At 40.8% G+C, this 25,945-nt stretch overlaps 2 protein-coding genes and 1 long non-coding RNA gene across 11 annotated transcripts in view; 1 reads left to right on the forward strand and 2 right to left on the reverse strand.

Moving 5' to 3' along the window:
- TCEAL6 (transcription elongation factor A like 6) overlaps nucleotides 1-25,945 on the reverse strand; it is a 444,729-nt gene that overhangs the window by 403,147 nt on the left and 15,637 nt on the right. The window lies entirely within an intron of this gene.
- LOC132535872 (uncharacterized) lies at nucleotides 1,556-2,717 on the reverse strand. The gene is made up of 2 exons (XR_009547619.1): nucleotides 2,406-2,717; nucleotides 1,556-1,800 (listed from the first exon to the last, which is right to left on the reverse strand). It is a non-coding gene; the product is annotated as an uncharacterized LOC132535872 (long non-coding RNA).
- On the forward strand, nucleotides 7,789-12,452 carry ARMCX2 (armadillo repeat containing X-linked 2). 9 transcript variants are annotated; one of them, XM_060183163.1, is made up of 5 exons: nucleotides 7,834-7,907; nucleotides 8,200-8,291; nucleotides 9,275-9,365; nucleotides 9,670-9,746; nucleotides 10,088-12,452. In XM_060183163.1, the coding sequence occupies exon 5, from the start codon at nucleotides 10,217-10,219 to the stop codon at nucleotides 12,053-12,055; it is 1,839 nt and encodes a 612-aa protein (XP_060039146.1). In that variant the 5' UTR covers nucleotides 7,834-7,907; nucleotides 8,200-8,291; nucleotides 9,275-9,365; nucleotides 9,670-9,746; nucleotides 10,088-10,216; the 3' UTR covers nucleotides 12,056-12,452. The 9 variants fall into 9 exon arrangements, with proteins under 9 accessions (XP_060039145.1, XP_016050230.1, XP_060039150.1 ...); XM_060183162.1 differs by lacking the exon at nucleotides 8,200-8,291 and having other exon boundaries at nucleotides 7,789-7,907; XM_060183164.1 differs by lacking the exon at nucleotides 9,670-9,746.

Consider the following 25,945-nt stretch of genomic DNA (forward strand, 5'->3'; position numbering starts at 1 on the left):
AAAGTCAGTAGAAGAGAAACGGTATGATTATTATATGTTGATATAATAAAACAATTCATTAAAGGAATATATTTGAATCCATAGACTTCAGGAGTGGAATGTCAAACCTTCAGTTTCATTACTCTGCCACCAGGTTCCAGATGCTATCATGATGCCAACCTGAATTACCTGGGCAGGCAACCCCAACAATGTTTCCTGGGGCCCAGCCTCCCCAGAGCCCTGCCCTACTAGGGAATGATAGAAACGGGCTGGGAGTATGGATCCACCTGCCAACACCCATTTTCAGGGGAAGCAATTATAAAAGCCAGATCTTCCATTTTCTGCATCCCATAATGACCGGGGGTCCATACTCCCAGAGGAATAAAGAATAGGAAAGTTATTAAGGGAGGGGATGGGATACAGAGTTCTGGTGGTGGGCAGTGTGTGGAAATGTACCCCTCTTATCCTGTAGTCTTGTCAATATTTCCATTTTATAAATAAAATTATAAAAAATAAATATATACATATATATTTGAAGGGCTGGGATGATAGTATAATCATTATGCAAAAAGACTCATACCTGAGGCATCAAAGGCCAGCACTGGTATAAACCAGAGATGAGCAGTGCTGTGGAAGAGGGGGGTGGAAGGAAGGAAAAAAAGGGGGGAGTGACGATAAAAAGTATAGTGGTTATGCAAAGAAACTATCATGTCTGAGGTTCCTAAGTCCCAGGTTCAATCTCTGTACCACCATAAGCCAGAGATGAACAGTGCTCTGGTAAAAGTAAATAGCATCTCCCCAGACAATACCTTTAGCCAACCTGTTAGCTGTTGGGCTCAGGCAGAAATTAGTAAAGTCATGAGCCCCTCAAAATACACTTAAAATAGACTTCTAGCTTTTTCCAAAATGGAGACCCCAAATCTCATCTGCTCTATTCTTATCTTTAGGTTAGTGACTATTAAACATTTTTTCTGCTTTATATCTTAATGCTTTCCAGCCACCAAGGTGCAAATGCTACTATGATGCCAACCTGAATTTCCTGGACAGATGACCTCACCAATATGTCCTGGAACCCCACCTCTCCAGAGTCCTCCCCCCCAGGGAAAGATAAAAACAGTCTAAGAGTATGCTTCCACCTGCCAGCAACCATATCCAGCAGAGAATCAATTTCAAAAGCTAGACCTTCCACCTTCTGTACCTCATAATAATCCTGGGTCCATAGTCCCAGAGGGATAAAGAGTAGGAAAATTCCCAATGGAGGGGATGGGATAGGGAGTCCTGGTGGTGGGAATTGTGTGGAATTGTACCCCTCTAATCCTAGTTCTTGTCGATCATTATTAAATCAATTTTAAAAAGAAAATATATACCGTAAAATATAAAATAAAATAAAAAGAGTAAGGGAGAGGGAAGGATAGAAAAAAATATATATGATGCATTTCCACTAACTAATAAAAGTCACACCCAGCAATGGAAGCTGGAAAAAATTAATTCCAGGAAAACATGTGTAGGGCAGTGGTAATGATGTGAAATACACACATACACATTCTTACACAAAGAGAACAACAAAGAATAGTAATCATTTGTTGCTTGCTTTTATTCTCTCTCTCTTTTTTTCTCTCACAGTTTTCTGAATTTCTTGTAGACAGGACTGATATCTTTCGTATCAGCTGGCCTCTTCTTGTTCTGCTCTTTACCACAGGTCAGTCGATATATGCAGTACCAGGTGCCAGTTCCAATCACCAGGCCTGCTGCCATCAACACCAAATTCTGAGCACACCCCATGCTGCAGATGCTGCGAGGATTTCAGGGGTCTGTGTCCCTCTAGAGAGAGCGTATGAAAGCAAGAGTCAGAAATTGCGGTCAAAACAGGTTTAGGGTGAGGGCAGGAGCGGGGTGCTGAGGTGCGCAGGGGTGGAGAGGTGGGTGGGGGTGGGGGTGGGCTGTGATAGAAGGAAGTGAGATTTATGATTTCCAGTCTTTTCTGCAATATTAGCCCATCACTGACAGATACTGTTAGATCAAAGGCAAATTCAGACAGGCACAAACAGGAGACAATGGGGGCTTAGTGCTCCAGTGCATAAAAGACACCGGAATCCAAACACCCATCTTTTCCCATTTCAGGGAACAGAGAGTATGGCCTCATTTCTCAGTCCCAAATAGCAGCTCTTCATCATAACCACCCTCTCCCCTCCACCTTCTCAAGCCACAGATTTCAATCATTTCTGTAGAGCTCACTGTTGCCCTGCCTTTTTCCAGGCAAGAAATAATAATTAAAAGAAGAAAAAGGGGGTGGTCTCATGAGGAAGCAGAGAGGCCCCTCCAAAGTCGAAAATTCTGCTGTTACCCTCCCCCCACTCCTCCCTCCGCCCCCACGTCGCAGTCACTCCAGGAGCCTCCAACCAGTACCCACTCTCACACATACCTACCAGATTTCAACACGGGTCTTCTCCTTCTTTATTCCTTCTTCCTTCTTCCTTCTCCTTCCTTGCTCACCATCAACCGCCAAGAAAACAGGGAGCTGGTTACCTGAATGGCAACTGCTGTCAGATCCAAGACTTCAGCCACAGGCTCCTGGTGACGTGAGGCCACCGGATTGGTGAGTGCCAGTCCTAACCCCCACCCCACCCCCCACCAAGATCTGCAAAGCTGAGGGCGACCCGCCCCCTCTTCTTCTTCACTCCCACTGCACTGAACACTGTGACTCTGTCGCAGTCTTCGCACACATTACAGACATGTTGCCTTTCTCTGATTACTAGGGAAAGAGGAAGCATCTCTCCAGCTACTGGCCAGTGTTACTCCTTCTCTGAGGAAACGGTCCCATCCTTTCCTATGCTCCCTCTGCCTTTTTCCTTTGAAATTACTAATGTTCATTTATGCAGCCCTGAAGATGGGGGCAGGGGGGAGAAGGTGCCAGGAAAGAAATAGAAAGTAGGAATGGATTTGGTTAATTTTTCATCAGGTGAATTGTGTCTTCCTTTATTTTTCACATCAATATGCATTATTTTGCCAGGAAATATGGTAGAACCATTTTCATTCAAAACTATTCACTTTTTAAAGGCATGTATCATAAACAACTGCTCTTAAGGAGTAGTGAGTTTAACACCTTCCACTCAAGGCACTCTTAATGTTTTCTACATCTCATCACATGGCATGATTCTGATTTAGCCAGTACACTTATCTGAAATTTTTTACAAATATGCTAATATGGCATAACCAACCAAATTTTAATTCTGAAATTCAAGAGAAGTTTGCATGGTTGGAAAGTTATTCATTCATTTATTCATTACGTTTACTGAGCACCTATATGTCATGTGTTGTCCTCAATGCTGTGGTTAAAGCAGTGATGAAAGAGACCTGGATTTCTACCTTCATGGCCCTTATATTGTAGTAAGCAAAACAAATGATACACTAACTAAAAAAATACTGTGTATTACCCATTCTCAAAAGAAAACTTAACTTGCAAAGATGTGGGAAGTTGAGGTGGAAATTAAGAATCACTAGAAAGGTAACCTTTGAGTATTTATCTGAGGACAGTGAGAAATCTAAATTTGGTGTTGGAAGGAGGGTGGCAGGGATAGCTCGGGCAGGAGGAAAAGCAAATGCAGAAAGAAGCCCAGTATATTCCAGGCTAGGATGACTAGGAGAGAGAGAGAGAGAGAAAGAGAGAACAAATATTGAGAAGTCTGAGGCCCTGTCAGTTATAGTTAGCACATTAGTATTATTTGCATTAACAATAAACATCTTAGGAAGTTTGAAGGGGATATTGAAAGTACATTATAGGAAAGTACACTATAGGGGGACTTCAAAGACAAAGGAAAAGGTCCAATATTCATTACAATAGCAAACTGAAGGTGAAAAGAAGACTCACAATCAAAGCACTGATTAACACTCATTCCTACATTAAAAAACTATTTCATAAAATAGAAACTTCATTTACATGGTAAAGGATTATATATGATTTAATGAAACATTCTTCGTTAAATTAAGTTAGATATGCAACAGCAGGTCATGAACACCTGCTTGGCCTGCATATCTCATTGCCTTCCTCTCTCAGGAAGCTGGTCTGTTCTTCCCAAGGCACTCTTCCTCCCCATGCTGGCAGTGAAACTTCAGAGTCTAAGAACCAGAAACCTGGCTTCCTTTCTTCATCTTCGCATTCTTGCAACGAAAGGTGCTTTCTTAATAGAACATATGGTATATACTTGAGTGACGTGCTTGCTGTCTGTTCCTTGATTTGTGGCTCCACCAGCTAAACCTCCACTTCAGCAGAACTAGCAGTCCTCTTAGGTTCTATTATGCATTATTTTCTAAGTGTCCAAATGACACAAAATTCAAATGTTGAAGAAGTAAGTTTGAGGGGGTGGATGGTGATGCACCTGATAGAATGTATAGGGTCCTGGGTTCAAGCCCCACCTGCAGAAAACTTCAGGAGTGGTGAAGTAGTGCTGCAAGTCTTTCTCTCCCCCCCCCCCCTCTCTCTCTCTCTCTCTCTCTCTATATATATATATATATATATATATTCTCTCTATCTCTCTCTCTCCTCTCTCTCTCTCCCTCCCTCCCTCCCTCAATCTTCCCCTTCCTTCTCAGTTTCTGTCTCTATCAAAAAATGAATAAAATAAGTAAATAAATTTTAAAAATTAGATACAGAAATATACTTAAACTAACGAAAAATAGGGTGGGAGTAGACAGCATAATGGTTATGCAAAGAGACTCTCATGCCTGAGGCTCCAAAGTCCCAGGTTCAATCCCCAGTACCACCATAAGCCAGAGCTGAGCAGTGCTCTGGTAATAATAATAATAATAATAATAATAGTAATAATAAAAAAAGTATAGCAGAGTCTCTTATGACCTAGAAGATTCTTAAGTCTTTGTGGGCTACCAAGTAAAACTTATGACTGATTTCTACTTACTGCCATTATTTTTGTGCTACATTTTTTTTTCTTTTACTCTACTGATAAACATAATGATAGCAATTTGAAAAAAGGAAATAATGTATAAGAAACTATGAAAATTACACTAAATGAGAAAGCAAAGAACAAACTCCTATTTCCATCCAGAACAAGATCAGGAGTCTCTCAAGCATCAGCAATACTCAGTGTAGTTCTGGATGTTCGACTTAATGTGACATTTACAGAAAAAGAAAGAAAGAAAGAAAGAAAGAACAACTATTAAAACAAAAAAAAATTGAGCATAGGTGTGTAACTGTAAAGACCAATAGTATTACTTGGAAACTAATAGTATTAATATGACACATCACAAAAAAATAGCAGATATAAACATGTGACACGAGAATTTTGTTTTACCAGAGAACTGTTCAGCTCTGGCATATGGTGGTATGGAGTATTGAACTGGGGGCCTCAGAGCTCACAGGCATTAGAGTCTGTGTAACCATTATGCTATTTCCCTCACCCTCAATAGTACATTTTCCTTCAGCAGAAAATTACCTTTCAGAAAATTTAATTGGAAAAAGAAATCAGCTTACATGGTCTACTAAATACCTAGGAAAAACTTAGTAAGAAGAATTTCTTAGCTGAAAAACGTAATAAAATTTTATTAAGAAACATTAAAAAATCTAAAAAATAGGTATGCCATATTCCTGGAAGGTAAATCTCTGTTTTAAGATAGTATCCCTTACTGCAATCACAATAAAGATTCCAAATATTTCCTATTTGTTTATTGTTGCTCAGTTTGGAATTTGGCTAATGAGTAAAAGTGCACTTAACTAATATGCATACAATACTGTTAACAGTGACTGAGTGGAAATATATCATTCTCTTTCCCTGTGTGCTGTTTTTACTTATTGTTTTGAAAGATGTTTTAGTCACTGTTATATATTGCTTTTATTACTGGGTTAAAAAAGCAAGGGCTTGTAATCTGAAGTATGATATATAACACAAACTCTCTAGGCTATTGGAATAGTTCTTTGTATATGAGCCAAGGGTCACAGATATTTGAGAAACAGATGAGATCTATCACTTCCATCCTTGCCTCCGAAATGCACTTAACCACATATAAACTCACAGGTGAAATAATTTTCACTGATCCCATGTGTACAAAACACATCTACAATTTCAAGTGAAATGTAGTGTTGATCTCTTGGGAATGTCTATTAATCAGTGTGGTCAGAATGCAAAGGCCCTTTCCCAACCCCCTCCATGCTTTTGCTGAGGGAGCACAAACAAGGGTGTGGATGATTGTGAGTAAGGCTCTAAAGAAGAATAGAGTCTCCCTAGTTATCCTTCTGTAAGGAGCACAACAGTGAAAGGCCCAGAAGACTGCACCTCTAAGAGAAATGGTAGCAGTGATTAGTTCTCAGAGCAAAGGCCACAAATTTGAGTGCTTCCTTTAGCAGTCATTTCTCCAGGCATCATAGAAATCTGAACCTACAAATATGAGGGAGCAAAGGCTACCTCTTCAATGCACTCCTGCATTACCCTTGTAGGAATTTCAGAAAGGGAGGGAAAAAGTCAAAATTCAGACTGGTGAGATATATAACAAGGTGGCATTTACTAGTTCGGCCACCTGTTCAGTACAGTTTCAGATTAAGCAATAGAATCAAGTCCCTGAATGCAGAGGATGTGAGGCTCTGGAATATGAGAGGAGCATAGAGACAGCACGTTCACTCCCTCCTGATAGGTTAGGGAGGGTTTGATGGTCTCTGCATCTCCCACATTCTAATTTCCTTGGCCTGACAGTTCTTTCTCCTGCACAGAGCTGAATCAGGAAACTGGAACCTAATCCAGGGACAGGTGTTCAAAACTGTCACGGTTGTAGCCATCAAATTACAGGATGTTCACCCAGCAGTCAGCAGTGGTTTGAGAACATTAAATAAATGTGTTTCACTAACAGAACAAGACAGGATCATTTATTTATCCAAGTTAAAAGCTTTCCCAAAAGGAGTAAAAACAGAACGCTATTTGTCCAAGTAGATAAAATTAGACAACTAAACATCTTTCCGTGGATCAATTTACAGATGATATGGTAGCATGCTCACCTTCTTTAGAAAAAGTCCACTTTCATATTTCAACTACCTTTATTTTACAAGGTTCAAAAACTTCTTTTTTTGTGTCAATGGAACCCATTTTCTATATTATAAAAATTAACCACAAGTAGTAGTGTTTTTTTTTGTTTGTTTGTTTTACAAGTAGTAGTGTCTTCCAGCATAAGTGAGGAATCTTTTTTTTAAAGCGTGCCTAGTCTTTGTTGTTTTCCACCGAGTTCCTGTTTAGTTGCATTTTCTTACAATAATAATGAAAAGTAGCAATAGCTTTAAAAACAAAGCAGAGCTGTATTATAGAAGTACAAATTTCACTCCTTGTTTCCTTTCTGGCATTTCACCTTCATTTATACTGGTGTCGGAGTCCAATTGCTAGGAACTAGTGAATAGCTGGTTGAAAGAGACGCCAGTAGCCCAGGAAAGGAGTCCCCAACAAAAAAAGGAGGAAAATATGTCAATAGTCCTTCAAGAAGTTGCATCCCCTCCCAGACAACCAGAGGAAAAAAGTCTGATACAGTAGCTTCTGCTACTACAAAGACAAATAAAAAAAAAAGAGGAAAAAGAAGAGAAGAGAAGAGAAGAGAAGAGAAGAGAAGAGAAGAGAAGAGAAGAGAAGAGAAGAGAAGAGAAGAGAAGAGAAAAGAATGACAGGACTTGATGTGGTGGGTCGAGGTGGTTGTGAGGGTGAAGGAGGAGGCTCTAGTGCTCTTAGTGGGAGTGGAAACTGGGGACTCAAGCTGACTGGCGTTGAGGCGCTCACGTGATCAATAGCTGACGTGGGCAAAGGTACTTAAAGCTCGGACCGCCTTCTTCTGTCCTCCTCTGGGTACCAACTCAATTACACTGCGCATTGCCTTGCGTTTTACCCAAACGAGGTGGAGGAGGAGGAGGAGAAGGAGGAGGAGAAAATTACCCCAGACCTGGGTAGGTGGGTGTGAGGGTGGACTTAGCTTGGCACTTCTGCAGAGGGGTGGCCCAGAGATGCGGGTATCTGAGGCCACAGGCGCCTCCTGGCTGCTTTCCAGATTCAACCCCCAACCCCCCAACCCCAGCGCCCTCCCGCCAGTGCTGAGTCCCAACTCTTTGGTGGGTGGCGAGGAGAGGAGGAGGGGGATAATTAAAGACTTGAATGTAGTTGCAGAGAATAAGCTTCCTCCTACCTTAGCTAGTGCTTCCCCCCCCCCCCTTTTTTTCTTTCTGGTTTTGTTTTCAACATTCAGGCCCCGCACCCCACATCCCGTCCTGTTTGGAGAGGAGGGGAGAGAAATAAACGTGGCAGCACTTATAAGGCCAGTGGGGACGTCGGGAAAGGGTTACTGGAGGGGCAAGCAATTTGGAAACAGTCTTGTCGGTTCACTCCCACCCTCACATTGCAGATTCTTCCCCCATCACTCCCCCACCTCATGTTCCCCTCCTGTGTCGGACTCTTGTCTTTTAAGGGTGCTAGAAAATGTGTGTGCAAGCCTCTTTAGGGGAGGTAGCAGATTTGGCGCTATCTGGGCTTTTCAGGAGGGGTTTCCAGAAAGAATTCTGGTATTAAGCCACGCTGTTAACTCCCAGGCTGCTTTCTGGACACCTCCGGCCCATATAGTCCTTCATCACGGTTTTTTCAGTGCTGGAAAAAGAGTTAGCGCTGGCGGGAGAAATGGCGATTACTGAGGCATTTGGGTGGGGGTGGAAGGCGGGGATACAGTTGCAAATCACGACCCTGAAACTGAAAAGGCGGACGTGGGGGCTCCCGTTCCGCAGGTCAGTGCTAGGGCTGGGGTTGGGGCCTAGAGGAGGGGTGATCCTAGGAAGAGGACTTGAAATTTTGTTTGGCAGCGGTCCCCTGTCCAGCGTCCCATCCAGCTTTCACAGTACCCTCGCCCCGCCCCTCCAGCTTCAGTGCAGGAGAAGGGGTGTGGCTGTGTGCCTCCCAGAAATGGCGGATCTGAGGGGCGGGGCAAGGGGAGGGAGAGGTTGAATGCTTGGGGAGTCTGCGCAGGAAGGGGGCTTGGGGTGGAGGGGTGAGCAATGAGGGGAGGGAGAAGGCTGGGTGAGGAGGAGGAGAGGGGGAGAAGGAGGAGGAGAGGGGGAGAAGGAGGAGGAGAGGGGGAGAAGGAGGAGGAGAGGGGGAGAAGGAGGAGGAGAGGGGGAGAAGGAGGGGGAGGGAGAGAAGGAAGAAGGTGGGAACAGGGAGGGAAGGGGTGACTAGAGTTGAAGAAGCTGAGAGACAGTACCATTTGTCATTCTGGTATGTGACTGCTCAATGGCAATTGGGACTTTTGTACTGGGTGTTGTTCCATCCACCAGGCTCTGAGTCTCCCACATCTGCTGTTTGCATTCCTGCCATTAAGATGAAGGTCTAACTTAAGGAGAGAGAACCATCCCTCAGCCCTTGGAGGTCAGTGTTGTTTGTGGGGACAGCCTGAGAACTGCTGGTATGGGTGTGGCTGAAACCTAAACTGGGTCTGGGACCATAGACACCTTTTCCTCCATTTGTTCCCTCTTTAAACACACTCTTGCCCCAGGTAGGGCCTTTCCAATGCAGGCAAAGGGGTATGGCATCTGCTTTCTGAATTTATAGTCTGAGAAGGAAGGAGTTAAGAGGAGGAAAAATAGGAGCCTTGAGAAGGTTAAAATCAGGAACGGACGTGTAATCTGATTTACTGAGGCCCTCAAACACCCTTTCCGGGGTCTATCCACAGGTCTGTCTGCCTTTTGGGCTCTGCACATCTACAGACGTGGTGGGAAAAAACACATCACTCCTGATCCTCTCTGGTTGGTATGGTGTGTGCATTATCTGAGGACTTTATGGGTGGGTTGGAGGTAATCAAAGAAGAATCTGGGATCACTGTTGTCATTTGCACTCTCTCAATTTTCCTGATCTCCATATTGTCTCTCACCCTCTCCTTCATTTAGGTGCCGGGAAATTATGGGATAGGCATAAAGATGTAGAAAACCTTAAAAACTCACGGTCTTAAATCAGCACACATAAACCTTGACACCAGTGTCAGGGTCCAAGCCTTGACCATCAAGAAGTAAACTGTAAACACTCATCTGAATAAGCCTGGTTAGGCATGAAGTGAGGCCCAACGCTAAGTCCAATTTGTATTATTTAAACAGGTTCTGCTTGGCTTGCTGTCTCTGCAGAATTTGCACACCTGAGGCACAGAAGCTCACCTGGACTTACACACATATCGCTCAAGCAAATCAGCTCCACTTTCTCGATCAACAAACCACACTAAGTGCACCATGAGCCGTGTCCGGGATGCTGGCTGTGTCGCTGCGGGAATAGTTATTGGAGCTAGTGCCTGGTACTGTGTCTACAAATATGCTGGGGGAAGCAGCCAAACAAAGAAGAGGATGCCCAAGCCCAAAAGCAGGGCTGTGGCTAGTAATGGAGCCAGAGCTAGGGCTGGAATTAAGGCTGGTTTCACAATTGACCTTGGGCCAGGAGTCGGTCCTCCAACCCCAGTCCATATAGAGATAGAGAACAAGGTGCAGGATGAAATCTCTGCTCTGGAAGCATCTGGAACAGTGACAGTGGTTCCAACTGCTTCCACTGCTGAGGCTCAGAGTGGGTCAGAAAATCAGGCCCAAGAGGCAGTAGGCCAGGTAAAGCCTAAAGCCAAATCAGGAGTGGGGGCTGCAGAATCCTCTTCAATAACACTACTTGTAGGGCATGCAGAGGCTCCCACAGCTGCAGAGGGCCCCACAGTAGCAGGTGACCCCAAACTGGCAGAACCTCCTAACACAGCTGAGGTTCCTGGGGCACCAGTAATAACTCCTGGGGCAACATTGCCTATTGAAGCAGCAGTCCCCACTGAGGCAGTGGAGGCTTCCATACCAGCAGTGCCTTCTGGAGCTGCAGTACCTACTGGGGCAGCAGCAACTTCTGGGGCTGCAGAGGCTTCTGGGACTTCAGGCTCCCCAAGGGCAGCATCATCCTCCAGGAGAACAACCCCTGGGGCTCATACTGGGGCTATACCTAAAACCGGGTCAGCATCAGCAACTGGAGCTGTACCCAAAAGTGGGGCCAAGGGTGGAAACAAATCCAGAAATGGAGGCAAAAGTAAAAACAAGAGAAACAAGGTTGAAGTAGATGAACTGGGGCTGGGCTTTCGCCCTGGGGATGGGGCTGCAGCAGCTGCTGCAGCTTCTGCTAATGGGGGCCATGCTTTCTTGGCAGAGATCCCTGATTCTGAGGAAGGTGAGTCTGGGTGGACTGACACAGAATCAGAGTCAGATTCTGAGCCTGAGACCCAGCAAAGAGGGAGAGGTGGGAGGCGGCCAGTTGCCATGCAGAAGCGCCCCTTCCCTTATGATATTGATGAGATCCTGAGTGTCCGAGACCTCAGAAAAGTCCTTACTTTGCTTCAGAAATCGGATGACCCTTTCATCCAGCAGGTAGCTTTGCTTACTCTGAGCAACAATGCCAATTACACGTGCAACCAAGACACAATTCGCAAACTGGGAGGCCTACCAATTATCGCTAACATGATCAACAAAACTGATCCCCACATTAAGGAAAAAGCATTAATGGCCATGAATAACCTTAGCGAGAATTATGAAAATCAAGGTCGGCTTCAGGTATACATGAATAAAGTGATGGATGATATCATGGCCTCTAACCTGAACTCTGCAGTACAGGTAGTTGGACTAAAATTTTTAACAAACATGACTATTACTAATGACTATCAGCACTTGCTTGTCAATTCAATTGCGAACTTTTTCCGCTTGTTATCTCAAGGAGGTGGAAAAATTAAGGTTGAGATTTTGAAAATACTTTCAAATTTTGCTGAAAATCCAGATATGTTGAAAAAACTGCTCAGTACCCAAGTGCCAGCATCATTTAGTTCCCTCTATAATTCTTATGTGGAATCAGAAATTCTTATTAATGCCCTTACTCTGTTTGAGATCATCTATGACAACCTCAGAGCAGAAGTATTCAATTACAGAGAATTTAATAAAGGTTCCCTTTTTTACTTATGTACTACCTCTGGGATATGCGTTAAGAAAATTCGAGCCTTAGCAGATCACCATGACCTCTTGGTGAAAGTGAAAGTTATAAAACTAGTGGACAAGTTCTGATTGTCAATGTAGTTTGTTAAAGACATTAAGAAATTTCTTGATCTTGCTGTCTGGAAGCAACGAAAATTGAAAGTCACTACATTTCCACTTGTTTCTTTAGTAAAAGGATTCTTTTCTGATCCCAGTTTTGAGTAATGTATCATCCAACATTCTCCAGCTTTAAGCTGAACTATTTTATGAATACCAAATAAATAGTCCTCTTGTAGCAAAAACACATTTGTGACTTTAATTGTGCTGCTTGGATGGAAATATTTTTTACCGGTTCCTCTGTGAATTGATGGTGAACCTGTCCATCATGAATAGCCAACCCTTCCATCATTTGTTTTGACTTGAATTTATCCACCAAAGATTTCATTTGTGTATCATCAATAAAGTTGTATGTTTCAACTGACAAAAAGTATTCTCGTGCTTGAATTTAATATAGCTGAGGAAACAGGGCACACACATACAAAAGGACTGCTAACAGTACTTGGCCATGTGTTCATTGTCAAATACAGATTGCTTCAATGAGGCAGAAATTGCTAAAAAAAAAAGTTTCAAGGAGGAAGGGAACACTTAGTCTGGATACAAAAAGACAGCATGAGAAAACAAAAGAGGGCATTCCAGGAGGAGGAAATGGTTTGAAGTCAAGGCATGGAGGTCAATAATACATTCATGAGAAAGGAAGGAAATCACTTTTCCTGAAGTAGAAATTATGGACAGAGGAGTGATGCGAGGTAAAGTGGGAATTTAGCATGAGGAAAATCCCAAAGCTCCAGCTGACATTCAAATATCCTGTCATGTTCAGGGATGTACTAAAATCTTAACAAAGGGGAAGTAATCTGATGGTGATGTGCAAAATAAATTGGAACTATAATCAGGTTTGATGCGGAGATGGAAATGAAAGCATTTGCTTAGAAGTTATAATAAAACAAACATTAGATGATGAAGTGAAAAAGGGTAGTGATTAGGGAATACTTAAGAACTGATAGTAATAAAAACTCTCACAAAAAGGTTCTAAGATCTGTTGCTTGATATAGCTGTATGAATACCAAGTGGGAAAGTTATATGATCCATTACAAATAGAGAAGGTAAACCTTTGGGGAGTTCTGGGGACTGGATGAATAATGCTGAAATAATAAGGGACAGGTGGATTTTGATGCACAGAATGATTTCCCCCCTCGGGCTAGAGGTCTATGTTTTCTTTTAGAAGGACAATAGGAAGGCCTTTATAGGAGCCTCACCCTTGAGTTTGCATAAGAACAAGGACACGTTTTTTTTTCCTCTCCTCCCAGGCTGGCTGGAGCAGTGAAAGAAGAAAATGAAAGATGCCTCAGATTTTCCAAGCCCAGTCAGCTTTTTAAACACACTTCACAAAATCCTCATAGAAGTCAACATAGGGCTTCCTAGAAAAGGTCACATAGAACAAGGACAGGGTATTATTACATATTGGTATAACTTCTCTGGAAGGCAACTTGGTATTATGCATAACACAGGAATATTTAAAGATTTACCTGTCTTTTGGCCAACCATTTCTCTTGGAATTTTTCTTTTAATAATTACTCACTGAAAAATACTCAGAGATGTTTGTTTGAGGACTGTTTTAGGAGAACAAACTTAGAAGCAACTTAAATGTCTAACACTATCGGATTAGCTAAACACTAGGCAATATATTCACATACTTGTAACTATATAAAATTGATGAGCTTTTATATTATAGACACTGAAAAGCATTCACCAAATAAGTGGTTTAACTTATGTGTGGAATGTAAACTACCTAGCCAAATGAACTGAAAAAAATGATAATCCAAACTATCTCTTGACAACTGTGCAAACTCTGGTGGTTATGCAGGAGGCACAGAAGAACTTTAGTGAAGGGTGTGGTGACTTACACCATGTGTGAGTGTGAAATCTTGTAATTTTCTTTTATATATATATTATTTATTATTTATTTTAGAGATAGAAATTGAGGGAAAGGGGAGACAGAGATGGAGGGACACCTGTAGCATTGCCTCACCACTGGTAAAGCTTCCTCCCATAGGTGGAGACCATTTTTTGTGCACTAATGTGTGCACTCAATCAGATACACCACTGCCTGGCATCTAAATCTTATGATTTTCTGAAATCATTAGATCACTAATAAAAAATGCCATTCACCATATGTAGGAATGAGCATACTTATGATGCAAAACACTCTCATGACTAAGGCTCTAAGATCACAGGTCTAATATCACTGGCACCAACGTAAGTGAGACAAGAACAGTGCTCTGTCTAGAAAAGAAGAAGGAGGAGGAGGAGGGGGAGGAGAAGGAGAAGGAGAAGGAGAAGAAGAAGGAGGAGGAGGAGGAGGAGGAGGAGAAGAAGAAGAAGAAGGAGAAGGAGAAGGAGAAGGAGAAGGAGAAGGAGAAGGAGAAGGAGAAGGAGAAGGAGAAGAAGAAGAAGAAGAAGAAGAAGAAGAAGAAGAAGAAGAAGAAGAAGAGGAGGAGGAGGAGGAGGAGGAGGAGGAGGAGGAGGAGGAAGAAGGAGATGATGATTCTGGTTGTGGCTGAGGAAATGGCTCATCTGATAGGGAGCAGGACTTGCATGCCTGAGACTCACAGTTAGATTCCCCAGCATTGTATGTATCAGACTGATGCTCTGGCTTCTTTCTATTTCATTTGAAAATCAGTATCTCTCTATCTCCCCATCTATCTCTCTCTCTCCCTCTCTCTCTCTCCCTCTCTCTCTCCCTCTCTCCCACTCTCTCTCCCCCTCCCTCCCTCTCATAAAATATAATGCCTGTCTTCTGCAAAGTTGTCAACCCTGCAATAGCAATGCCTTTTGAGTGAACTCCTACACTTAGAATGGGTGTGTCAGCCTCTCCTGGCACAATGCCAACTGTTAGTATAATCCAACCAGCTTTCTTTAATCTGAGTAGCAGTGGAAATGTCTATTCCCTTCAGTGACACTTAATTCCATCAAAGATATGTAGTTTGACCTTATGAAGGAGCTAAGACTTATACAGTAAATAAATGTTATATTTCTGAAAGCCAGAGATTTTGATTGTGAAATTGTATCACATACAAAAAGCCAACAATATAGTCCAGGGGTGGTTGAGGTCTAATGAGTTATTTGAAAAAAGTTAATTTAGTAAAATAACAGTAGGCACCAGAAATTAAAGAAAAACAACTATACAGAGTTCTATTGTTTCTGAAATGTGTCTATTGTAATATTTCTTAGATAGTCTGTACTAAGACTACTAAGGCTTTTATATTAGTGGTTTAATAGTAATTTACAAGATTATAAAATAATGGGGTATAATTTCATGCCACTCCCACCACCAGAGTTCTGTGCTACCACCCCCTTCTAATAGTAGACATCATAGTTCTCCCAAAGTCATAGCTATGAGTAGAATGTATGGGATATATATTTTTTCACCCTATTTTTATTCACTTTTGCTGCCCTGCCTTTACTTCCTTTCTAAGATACACCTATACCTATTACATCTAGCTGTCTTTTCCCTCTTCCCTTTTAGAAAAAACAAACAGCACCTGACTTTCTCAGTTGTTCTCCAGATTCTCTTCTCTTTCAGTGATGGTATAAAAAAGTACCACCACCAAAGTTCTGTGCCCCCACCCTCCCAATAATAAACACATTCCTCTCTACAACCCTCCACCCCCTTAAACTTTTATTAGCCTGAGTTCCACTGTCCAAGTTCAGTCTTCGTTGGACCTTGCTTGTTTTTCTCTTATGGGTGAAGTAATTCTATATTTTCATTTCATGTGAATTTCTTTGTACTTTGGTTTTTACCTTTTGCAGTGTGTATTCAAACCATAGGTGAAGTAGAATGTCTCATAACCATATCTGCATTGAATAGTCCTCCCTTCTTGTTTTAATTAATAATCCAGGTAAACAATTAGATTAAGAAATGAGCCTATCCTTTTTATAAAATAATATTAACCAATAAATAGAAGGATTGAGAATACTAGACTACTTTAGTGGCAGAATAAAAGATGAAGTTATACAAACTTCTCAGAGTCACTTGCTTCCAGATAAATTATCAGACCAGACATATTTCTTCTGTGCTTAAGCAAAAGTATACAGGCCAAAGGTAAAAGCAAAAATGATTAGTAAATAGTGGTCTTACAAAAACTTGGGCTATATGGATTGAATTGGGCAAAGTGCTAATGAGGAGCCCTTCAAAGATCTAGGCTTAACAACTTATAACCTCAATAACCAATTGTGTTTTCCTCTGGCAATAGGTGATCAGGTAGTTGTCCCCTTATAAACATTTCATAGAGCAGAGGAATTGGGTAGGAGTGAGATCAAATGTTTGTTTCTAAGGACATTGAGCAAATTCTATGGAAAATAACAAACAGGCCAAATTATAGAGTACCTGATACAGTGTAAAGGAAAAAAATAAGCAGTAATGGAATCTTATTGCAAGAATTGCCTTCCCTTTAAAGCTGTCTAATCAAGACAACCTGAGGAATGAGTTTAGAAATTGGCTTTTTTCTGTTACTTAGTCATTATATCAGTTGAATTCACCACTTTACCAGACTTCCTTTGTGAAACTGGGAACACTGATAAATGCAATACATGATCTGGGAAATTCAGTGCCTTTTCCAAATCTTTAGAAAATAATTCTTTCTGTGGACTTCTTATAGGGAAAATAAACAGAAACTTGCCTTGTATGCCCATAACAAGTCTTGTATTTTGAAATATGAAAATATAATAAGATTGATGTTGATACTGTGATATCAAAAAAAGAGGATAATTGTAGATTTTGAGTGTACCTGACTAACATGCATTTTTAACAGTTCAAATTAATGATCAATTGGGGTTCTCATCTATTGTCAATATATTATCAACTCTAGAATTAAGTTAGATATGCAAGATAAAATATCAAGAGTGACCACCAAAATAATAGAAATAGAGTACTTGATGCTTGCAACATTAAAGAGAAAAACATACTAAGAACAAAAATTAATTGCTAAGGAAATAATTCAGCTCTCAAAAAGCAGGAATTGTGTGCCTAAGGTTCCCAGTTTGATTCCCAGGACCCCATGTACTGAAGTCGTGCTCTATTTTCTCTCTCTGTCTTATGTGAAACACTCTGTGTGTTACTATCACATATGAAATAAGTGGACAAAAATCTTTAAGGGAAAGAAAAACTTAATAGAAAAGAAATGAATGTGAAAAAAATAGAACCTCAAAAAAGCAAGATACTGTGGAAAGAGCTCATACAACTAAACAACAACAAAACAGAAACAACTCAATAAATAAGAAGGAAGCAAATGTCAGAGAGCACGATGGGCAGGGTGAGTGCCTTGCCATACATATGGTCCCAGGATCAAGTCCCAGCACCACATGCAAGTTGTCATTACATCAGGGGAAGCTCTGACACTATGGTTGAGCTCTCTCTCTCTCTCTCTGTCTCTCTCTCTCTCTATCTATCTCTCTCTCTCAAAAGTGAGGCAGGAGTGGTAAAGTCATACATGTGGCCTGAGTTCAATCAAAAATCAAAATGGGCTAGAAATATGAATAGACACTTCTCACTTATCCAAAGAAGACATTCAGGGGTCTGGGTGGTAGTGTACTCAGTTAAGCATAGGTATCACTACATACAAGGATCCTGGTTCAAGTCCCCGCTTCCCACCTGCAGGAAGGATGCTCCATGAGTGGTGAAGCAAATCTGCAGATGTCTATCTTTTTCTCTTCCTCTCTATCTCCTCTCACCCTTCAGTTTCTCTCTGTTCTGCAAATAAAGCAAAAGCAAAAAATGGATGCGGGGGGCAGGGGATGACAGTGAGGAGCAGTGGACTTGTAGTGGCAGCACGAACCCCAGCAATAACATAACCCTGATGACAAAAAAAAAATTAGATGACCAGTAGGCACATAAAATGCTAAACATTGTTTATTATTAGGGAAATGTGAATAAAAACTATGATGATAAAACACTTGGATCCACCTACATATCAGATGTCAGGCTCAGAAAAAAAAAAAACTATTATAGTCATGGGCCCTTTGGAATATAACTAAAATAGGACTACTAACTAACTACAAAACGGAGACCCCCAACTCTTCTTATGAACTATTCCAGCCTTTAGGTTCATGATTAGTCAATAATTTGATTGGCGCTATATATTAACTCTTTTTTTCAGCCATCAGGTTCCAGATGCTAACATGATGCCAACCGGACTTCCCTGGGCAGATGACCCCACCAATATGTCCAGGAGCCCCACTTCCCCAGAGCCCTGCCCCACCAGGGAAAGAAAGAGACAAGCTGGGAATGTGGATCGACCTGCCAATGTCCATGTTTAGCAGGGAAGCAATTACAGAAGGCAGACCTTCCACCTTCTGCACCCCATAATATCCCTTGGTCCATGCTCCCAGAGGGTTAAAGAATAGGAAAGCTATCAGGGGAGGGGATTGGGCTACAGAGTTCTGTGGTGAGAATTGCGTGGGGTTGTACCCCTCTTATCCTGTGTTTTTTGTCAGTGTTTCCTTTTTCTAAATAAAAATTTAAAAAAACACCTAATACCTGTGATAACCCATGTAAAAAACGATTGAAAACAACACATATTGCCTAGGATATGAAGACACATTGTTGATAGGAGTGAAAACTGGTGCAGCTTCTGTTAAAACCAGTTTGGAGATATCAAAAAAAATCAACACTTGAATTAATTAATACTTGAATTATTACAAAAATTGATACTTAAATTATTACATAATCTGGTAATTCCACTTGTATGTGTTTATTCAATGAATATGAAGATGCTGGGCAGTGGAACCTGCTAAACACACAGTTTACCATCTACCCGTGTTCAGGCCCCTAGTCCCCACCTGTAGGGTGGGAAGCTTCAGAAGTGGTGAAGCAGTGCAACAGGTTGTCTTTCTTTCTCCCTCCCTCTCTTTCCCCACCTCCTTTCTCAATTTATCTGTCTATATTAAATAAATAAATAAATAAATAAATAAATAAATATAAATACACAGCTTGAAAAAAATAAGTGTTCTCCTGAAATAGCACTTTCTCACCTAAACCTCAAGGGCATCTTTGATGAAACAAACCTGATTGCAAGGAAGACTAAAGCAGAAACAAACCAATGGGACTACATCAAATTGAAAAGCTTCTGCACAACCAAAGAAACTATCACACAAACAAAGAGACCCCTCACAGAATGGAAGAAGATCTTCACATGCCATACATCAGACAAGAGACTAATCACCAAAATATACAGAGAACTCAGCAAACTTAGCAACAAAAAAGCAAATTACCCCATCCAAAAATGGGCAGAGGATATGAACAAAACATTCACTACAGAGGAGATCCAAAAGGCTAACAAACATATGAAAAACTGTTCCAGGTCGCTGATTGTCAGAGAGATGCAAATATAAGACAACACTGAGATACCACCTCACTCCTGTGAGAATGGCATACATCAAAATGACAGCAGCAACAAATGTTGGAGAGGCTGTGGGGACAGAGGAACCCTTCTACACTCCTGGTGGGAATGTAAACTGGTCCAGCCTCTCTGGAGAGCAGTCTGGAGAACTCTCACAAGGCTAGACATAGACCTTCCATATGACCCAGTAATTCCTCTCCTGGGGATATACCCCAAAGATTCCATAATGCCCAACCAAAAAGATGTGTGTACATCTATGATCATAGCAGCACAATTCATAATAGCTAAAACCTGGAAGGAACCCAGATGTCCAACAGCAGATTAGTGGCTGAGAAAGCAGTGGTACATGTACACAATGGAATACTATGCAGCTATTAAGAACAATAAGCTCACCTTATCTGACCCATCTTGGACAGAGCTAGAAGGAATTATGATAAGTCACCTAAGTCAGAAAGATAAAGATGAGTATGGGATGTCTCCACTCATCAACAGAAGTTGAGAAAGAAGAACAGAAAGGGAAACTAAAAGCAGGATCTGATTAAATCGAGAGCAGTGCACCAATGTAAAAACACTGTGGTGAAGGAGAGGGTGGCCATTGGACTTCCCGGCACTGCGGGGGGTGGGGAGGTGGGGGTGGGACACAGTCTTTTGGTATTGGGAGTGGTGTTTATGTAAAATCCTATTAAAGTGTAAACATATAAACCACTATTTAATTAATATGAGAGGCGAAAAACTGATGATAAGTCTAGAACTTCTTAAAACACAGACTGAGTCTTTTTAATACATAAGCTGTCTTTGATATGTTGTCTCTCCCAAAAGCCTAGATCAGGGAGAACAGAAGCAACCAGTAGCACAGCTATATACAAGATGCTGGGTATTATACAGCAAACCCTATCAAAGTGACTTTCCAAAGTTAACCCTATCACCAAATAATGTGACGATAACAATAACTATCCATTGTCTTCTTGAACCCTAAGACAACAGGAACCTCACATTTCTACTACAGAGCCTATATTTCCCCAGTCCTGGAACCTTAGGGTGGGGCCCACTTTTCTGCATGCTGCTCTCAATTCAAATCAAATAATATTGCATCCGCGGATAGCAACCTAATCAACGCAAAGAGTGCCACCCCAACATGCTTCACTTCAGACTGTGACCAGAGACTTCAGGTGTGGAATGACAACCCTTCAGCTTCATCACTCGGGTGAGACCTTTCCTTTCATAGTATTCTCTAATTCCATTCCAGGTGTTCCACTCCCCAATAAAGTCCCCAAACCTAGATATAGTCCAGGTCCCCTGAGATAGATCATAGGTTCACCCATGCCCATAAACTAGGGGAAAAATATATACCTGAAAGCAGAAGTACACAAGAGCATGCAGGAAATACCCCCAACACTTCATCTGCACTATTCCAGTCTTTAGGTCCATGATTGTTTAACAATTTGTTTGGCTTTGTATGTTAACTCTCTTTTCAGCCACCAGGTTCCAGATGCCAGCAAGATGCTGACCAGACTTCCCTGGACAGATGACCCCATCAATGTGTACTGGAGCTCCACTTCCTCAGAGCCCCACCCTACTAGGGAAAGAGAGAGACAGACTGGGAGTATGGATCGAACAGTTCAGCCCATGTTCAGCGGTGAAGCAATTACAGAAGCCAGACCTTCCACCCTCTGCAACCCACAACAACCCTGGATCCATACTCCCAGAGAGATAGAGAATGGGAAGGCTATCAAGGGAGGGGATGGGATATGGAGATCGGGTTATGGGAATTGTATGGAATTGTACCCCTCTTATTCTATGGTTTTGTTAATGTCTCCTTTCTTAAATAAAAAAAAGGGGGGCTGCATGGTGGCACACCTGGTTGAGGGCACATGTTACAATGCACAAGGACCTAGGTTCAAACCCCCAGTCACTACCTGGAAGGGGAAAAGTTTGTGAATGTTGAAGCAAGGCTGCCCATGTCTGTCTCTCTGTCTCTATCTCCCCTACCCTCTTGATTTCTGGCTATCTCTCTCCAATAAATAAAGATAAAAAAAATTTTAAAAATAAAGTATTGAAAAAAAAAACCTTTAAAGGAATCTTAGTTCATCCATCCACAATCAAGTAAAGTCTAACACATTATTGGTAGAAATATTTATTTAAAAAACAATATGGGGAGTTGGGCTGTAGCGCAGCGGGTTAAGCACAGGTGGTGCAAAGCACAAGGACCGGCAGAAGGGTCCCTGGTTCAAGCCCTGGCTCCCCACCTGCAGGGGAGTCGCTTCACAAGCAGTGAAGCAGGTCTGCAGGTGTCTGTCTTTCTCTCCCCCTCTCTGTCTTCCCCGCCTCTCTCCATGTCTCTCTGTCCTATCCAACAACGACAACAATAAAACAACAAGGGCAACAAAAGGGAATAAATAAATAAAATAAGTATTAAAAAAAACAATATGAAGGCCTACAAAATAGCTCACTTGGATAGTGTGCTGCTTTGCCATGTGCATGACTCAGGTTCAAACCTGGTATCCACTGCACTCAAGGAAGCCTCAGTGCTGTAATCTCATTCTTATTTTTAAATTTTATTATTCATTTATTTTTATTTAATTATTTATTTATTTATGGTCTATGGTCTCTTTCACTGTCCCTCTCTACCTCTATCTAAAAAGAAAACAAGCAAGCAAACAAAACTAAATGTGAAAGCAAGTATGTCTATTGTACAATGCCCAAATCTGTCTCCCTTTCCTGTACTTCTGCATTTTAAAGGTCCCCAGTTCTGATCTGGGGAGACAGTATAATAGTTTCTCTCTCTCTCTCTCTCTCTCTCTCTCTCTCTCTCTCTCTCTCTCTTTCTCTCTCTCTCCTCTCCCTCTCTCTCTCTCTCCCTCCCTCCCTCTCTCTTTTATACCTAAGGCTCTGAGGTCCCAGATTCAATTCCCATAAGCCAGAATTTAGCAGTGCTCTGATCTTTCTCTCTGTATATTTATGTATCTCTCTTTCATCGAAAAATAAATAAGTAAAAGAATAATATATATGAATATCCCTGGGTTCAGTCCCAGAGCCACATGGTGAAAAAAAAATTACCTTATTACTCAGCCAGGACTTGCAGCCAGATTTCTACTACTTGTCAGGCAAGTGCAGTTCATGTGCTTATGTAAATGATCTCTCCTTATTTTCAGGTGTGGAGGCTGGTATGCATAAATGCCTACTTCCTTGCCAGCTGGCAGGACAGAGATGGAGGCTAATTTAACTCTTTTCTGCATATTTCCATTCCCAGGACTGGAGGCTGAGGAGAGAAAAGTCTTTAAATTTTACTTGCTAGGTTACACCTCTATGATAAATAAATAGTAAAAAATAGGGTGCTCTGTTCAGTAAAGTTCTAGTCACAATTGCAAAGCCATGGAAACAATCACCCTATCAATGGATGGCTGAATAAGAAAGATGTGACTACCCATAGACTACTACTCAGCTTTAGGGAAGATGAATTCTTGCCTTTTGTTGCAATATAGATGGGATTTGAGATGACTGCAAAGTCTGTTAAGTTAGAAAGAAAAAGAGAACTACTGATGATTTCATTGTTGGAAAAATATATATAAAGAAATAAAGCAAGTGAACTGACAAGACTTGAGGAATTTAACTCCAAGACTAACAACCAAATAGTGATTACCAGAGGAAAAGAAGAAAATGATTGGAAGAACAGGTAGAGAGGGTCAATTTGATCATAGTAAATGGTACTGGAACTTTGATAATGGGTATGATAAGGCATATACATTATCAATGTATATGAAGCTATATTTCCAAAGTAGTTTTGTAATTCAATGAAAAATCAATAAAATAAATGAACAAAAAATCACCTTAAAAAAAAAAAAAGGAAGACAAATATAAGGCACACAATTCAAATGTACTAGTAAGGATTTGTCAATGTCAAGACATGGAACTTGCACACCTAAATCCTCAGAGGCTCAACATTCAATTTCCAGCACTGACTTGGTAGTGCTGAGTGATGCTCTAGACTCTCTCCCTGTCTGTCGTAAAAATAAATAGAGTTTTTGAGTAGGAATCTTTTGATTACTAATACAAATGTATTAGTAATCGTTGTAAGGGTACTTCACAAAATATGTTGTCAGGAGGCCTGATGGTGGTATACCCAGTAGACTACAAATGTTACAATATGGAAGCACCCAGGTTCAAGCCCCTGGTTACCACCTGCATGGGTACAGCTTCACAAGTAGTGAAGCAGTGTTACAGATGTCTCTCTGTTTATATCCCTTTTTATTTCTCCTTTCACTCTCTCTTTCAGTCTCTATCCAAAAATTAATAAAATAAAATATGTTTTAAAATTAAAATAAGTAAATGGAACTGGGCAGTGGTTTACCTAGTTCAGCACACACATTACAGAGTGCAAAGATCCATATTCCAGCCCTTTGTCCCCACTTGCAAGTGGGAAGCTTCACAAGAGATGTAACAGTGTTGTAGTTGTCTCTCTATACATCCCTTTCCTCTCAATTTCTTTGTCTCCATCCAAAGTGAATAAATAATAATAAAATACAGAAAAATTAAGATTAAAAGAAACTGTCAGATTTTTAAGTTCTGCAGCATGCTAAAGAATACACATGCATAAACTCTAAAGCTAAAAGAATGAAAAATAGACCATGTAAGTACTGGCGAAAAGAAAGTTGGAATAGGAAAATTAATGAGACAAAATATATTTTAAAACAGAAAACATTAACAGATTCAAAGACAAAAATAAGTGAATAACCTTAAGTATTTATATCCTTACTATGGAATAATAATATTGGGGAATACAAAAGGAAGCAAAACGGGTGATACATACACACAACAACTTGTATCTCAGGGAGAATGCAATGAGTGGAGAAAAAAGTCCAATCTCAAGAAAGAAAAATTACATACTGTACTTCCTTGAAATGAGACCACTTCAGAAATAACAACAGGTTTATGGCTACCAGATATTAGACATCGTGGGGTGGAAAATGTGTGACCAGAAAGGACTAAAGCAAAGGAGATCTTTGTGATGGCAAAATGCATCAGTATTTTGATTGCAGTGGTGTGATTAAAAATAGCACGGAACTGTACATAGATATTATACTAATGCTGATTTCCTCAGTTTGATATCACACTAAATTTCTTAATTTTGATAGCACACTTTTTTATAACTACAATCCTTGGGAAAAGTGAAATGTACAGAAGACTCTTGTACTCTCCTTGCAGCTCTCTGCAAATCTATAATTATTTTGAAACAAATGATTTCTTTGAATGGCAATAAAACATTCTGTTCACAAAAAATAGTTCTGAATGTAAGAGCATTTAATAAAGTAATCTTCAAATAGAAGAAGAAAAATGTTACAGGATTATAAAATTAAATCACTAGTCATATGGGAGACTTAAGAATACTTCTCTAAAGTATTGAAGGACAATGAGAACAAAAATAGTAAAAGTATATAATAATGAACAGAACAAGCAACAAGTTGCTTTAGTGAACATAAACCAAGTCCTGTACCTAGTAATGGAAGAATGCACTTCTCAAGCCTATATATGTAATATTTGCAATAACTGACAGTGTGTGACCATAAAGCAAATCTCAACAAATGTCTAAGAATCATCTGGTCAAAATGTGATTAGAAAAGAAATCAATAACAAAATAACTCTCTCTAGCTGGAAATTTTAAAGCATGCTTATAGGTAATTCATGGGGAAGGAGGAGGAGATGATTATGATGATGAAGAAAAGGAGGAGGAAAAAGGAGGCAGAGGAGGAAGAAGAAGAAGAAGAAGAAGAAGAAGAAGAAGAAGAAGAAGAAGAAGAAGAAGAAGAAGAAGAAGAAGAAGAAGAAGAAGAGGAAGAAGAAGAGAAAGACAAGATGGCAGAGAAATTTACAGCCTTCCAGTGGAAAGAATTTAATGTTGGAAATAAAGTCCTATCAGAATTCCCATAAGGAAGTAAATTTTACATTCACTGGGAGAAGGGGGAGCCTTTTCAAACTCCTAAACTGCTGGTTCAGAGTGACTGAAAGAAATAGATATACAAATAATGTCAAAGGACATAAATTATGGTGATGTTGTGTATGATACATCAAACAATAACAATGGTATTTTTCAAAGTTAACCCAATTACCAAATAATGTGATTATAGTAATAACTATCTATTGTCTTCTTAACCCTAAGACAGCAGGAACCTCCCATTTTCTCTGTAGAGCCGATATTTCCCCCAGTCCTCGAACCTCTATGTTGGGGTTCACTTTTCTGCATGCTTCTCTCAATTCATACCAAATGATATTGCATCCGCTGATCCCAACCTAATCAATGCAAGGAGTACCAACTCAGCATGCTTCACTTCAGACTGTCCAGAGATGTCAGGCATGGCATGTCAACCCTTCAACTTTATCACTCGGGTGAGACCTTTCCTTTCAAAGTATTCTCTAATTCCATTCTAGGTGGTTCACTTCCTACCAAAGTCCCAAAACCTAGATATACCAGGTCCCATAAGAGCATATGTTCACATGTATGCATAAATATATACCTGAAAGCAAAAGTACA

This window comes from Erinaceus europaeus, chromosome X, assembly GCF_950295315.1.
Source record: "Erinaceus europaeus chromosome X, mEriEur2.1, whole genome shotgun sequence".
Taxonomy (NCBI): domain Eukaryota; kingdom Metazoa; phylum Chordata; class Mammalia; order Eulipotyphla; family Erinaceidae; genus Erinaceus; species Erinaceus europaeus.

Coding starts and splice junctions, on each gene's coding strand:
- ARMCX2 (XM_060183162.1), top strand. CDS start 10,217: ATGAGCCGTGTCCGGGATGCTGGCTGTGTCGCTGCGGGAATAGTTATT.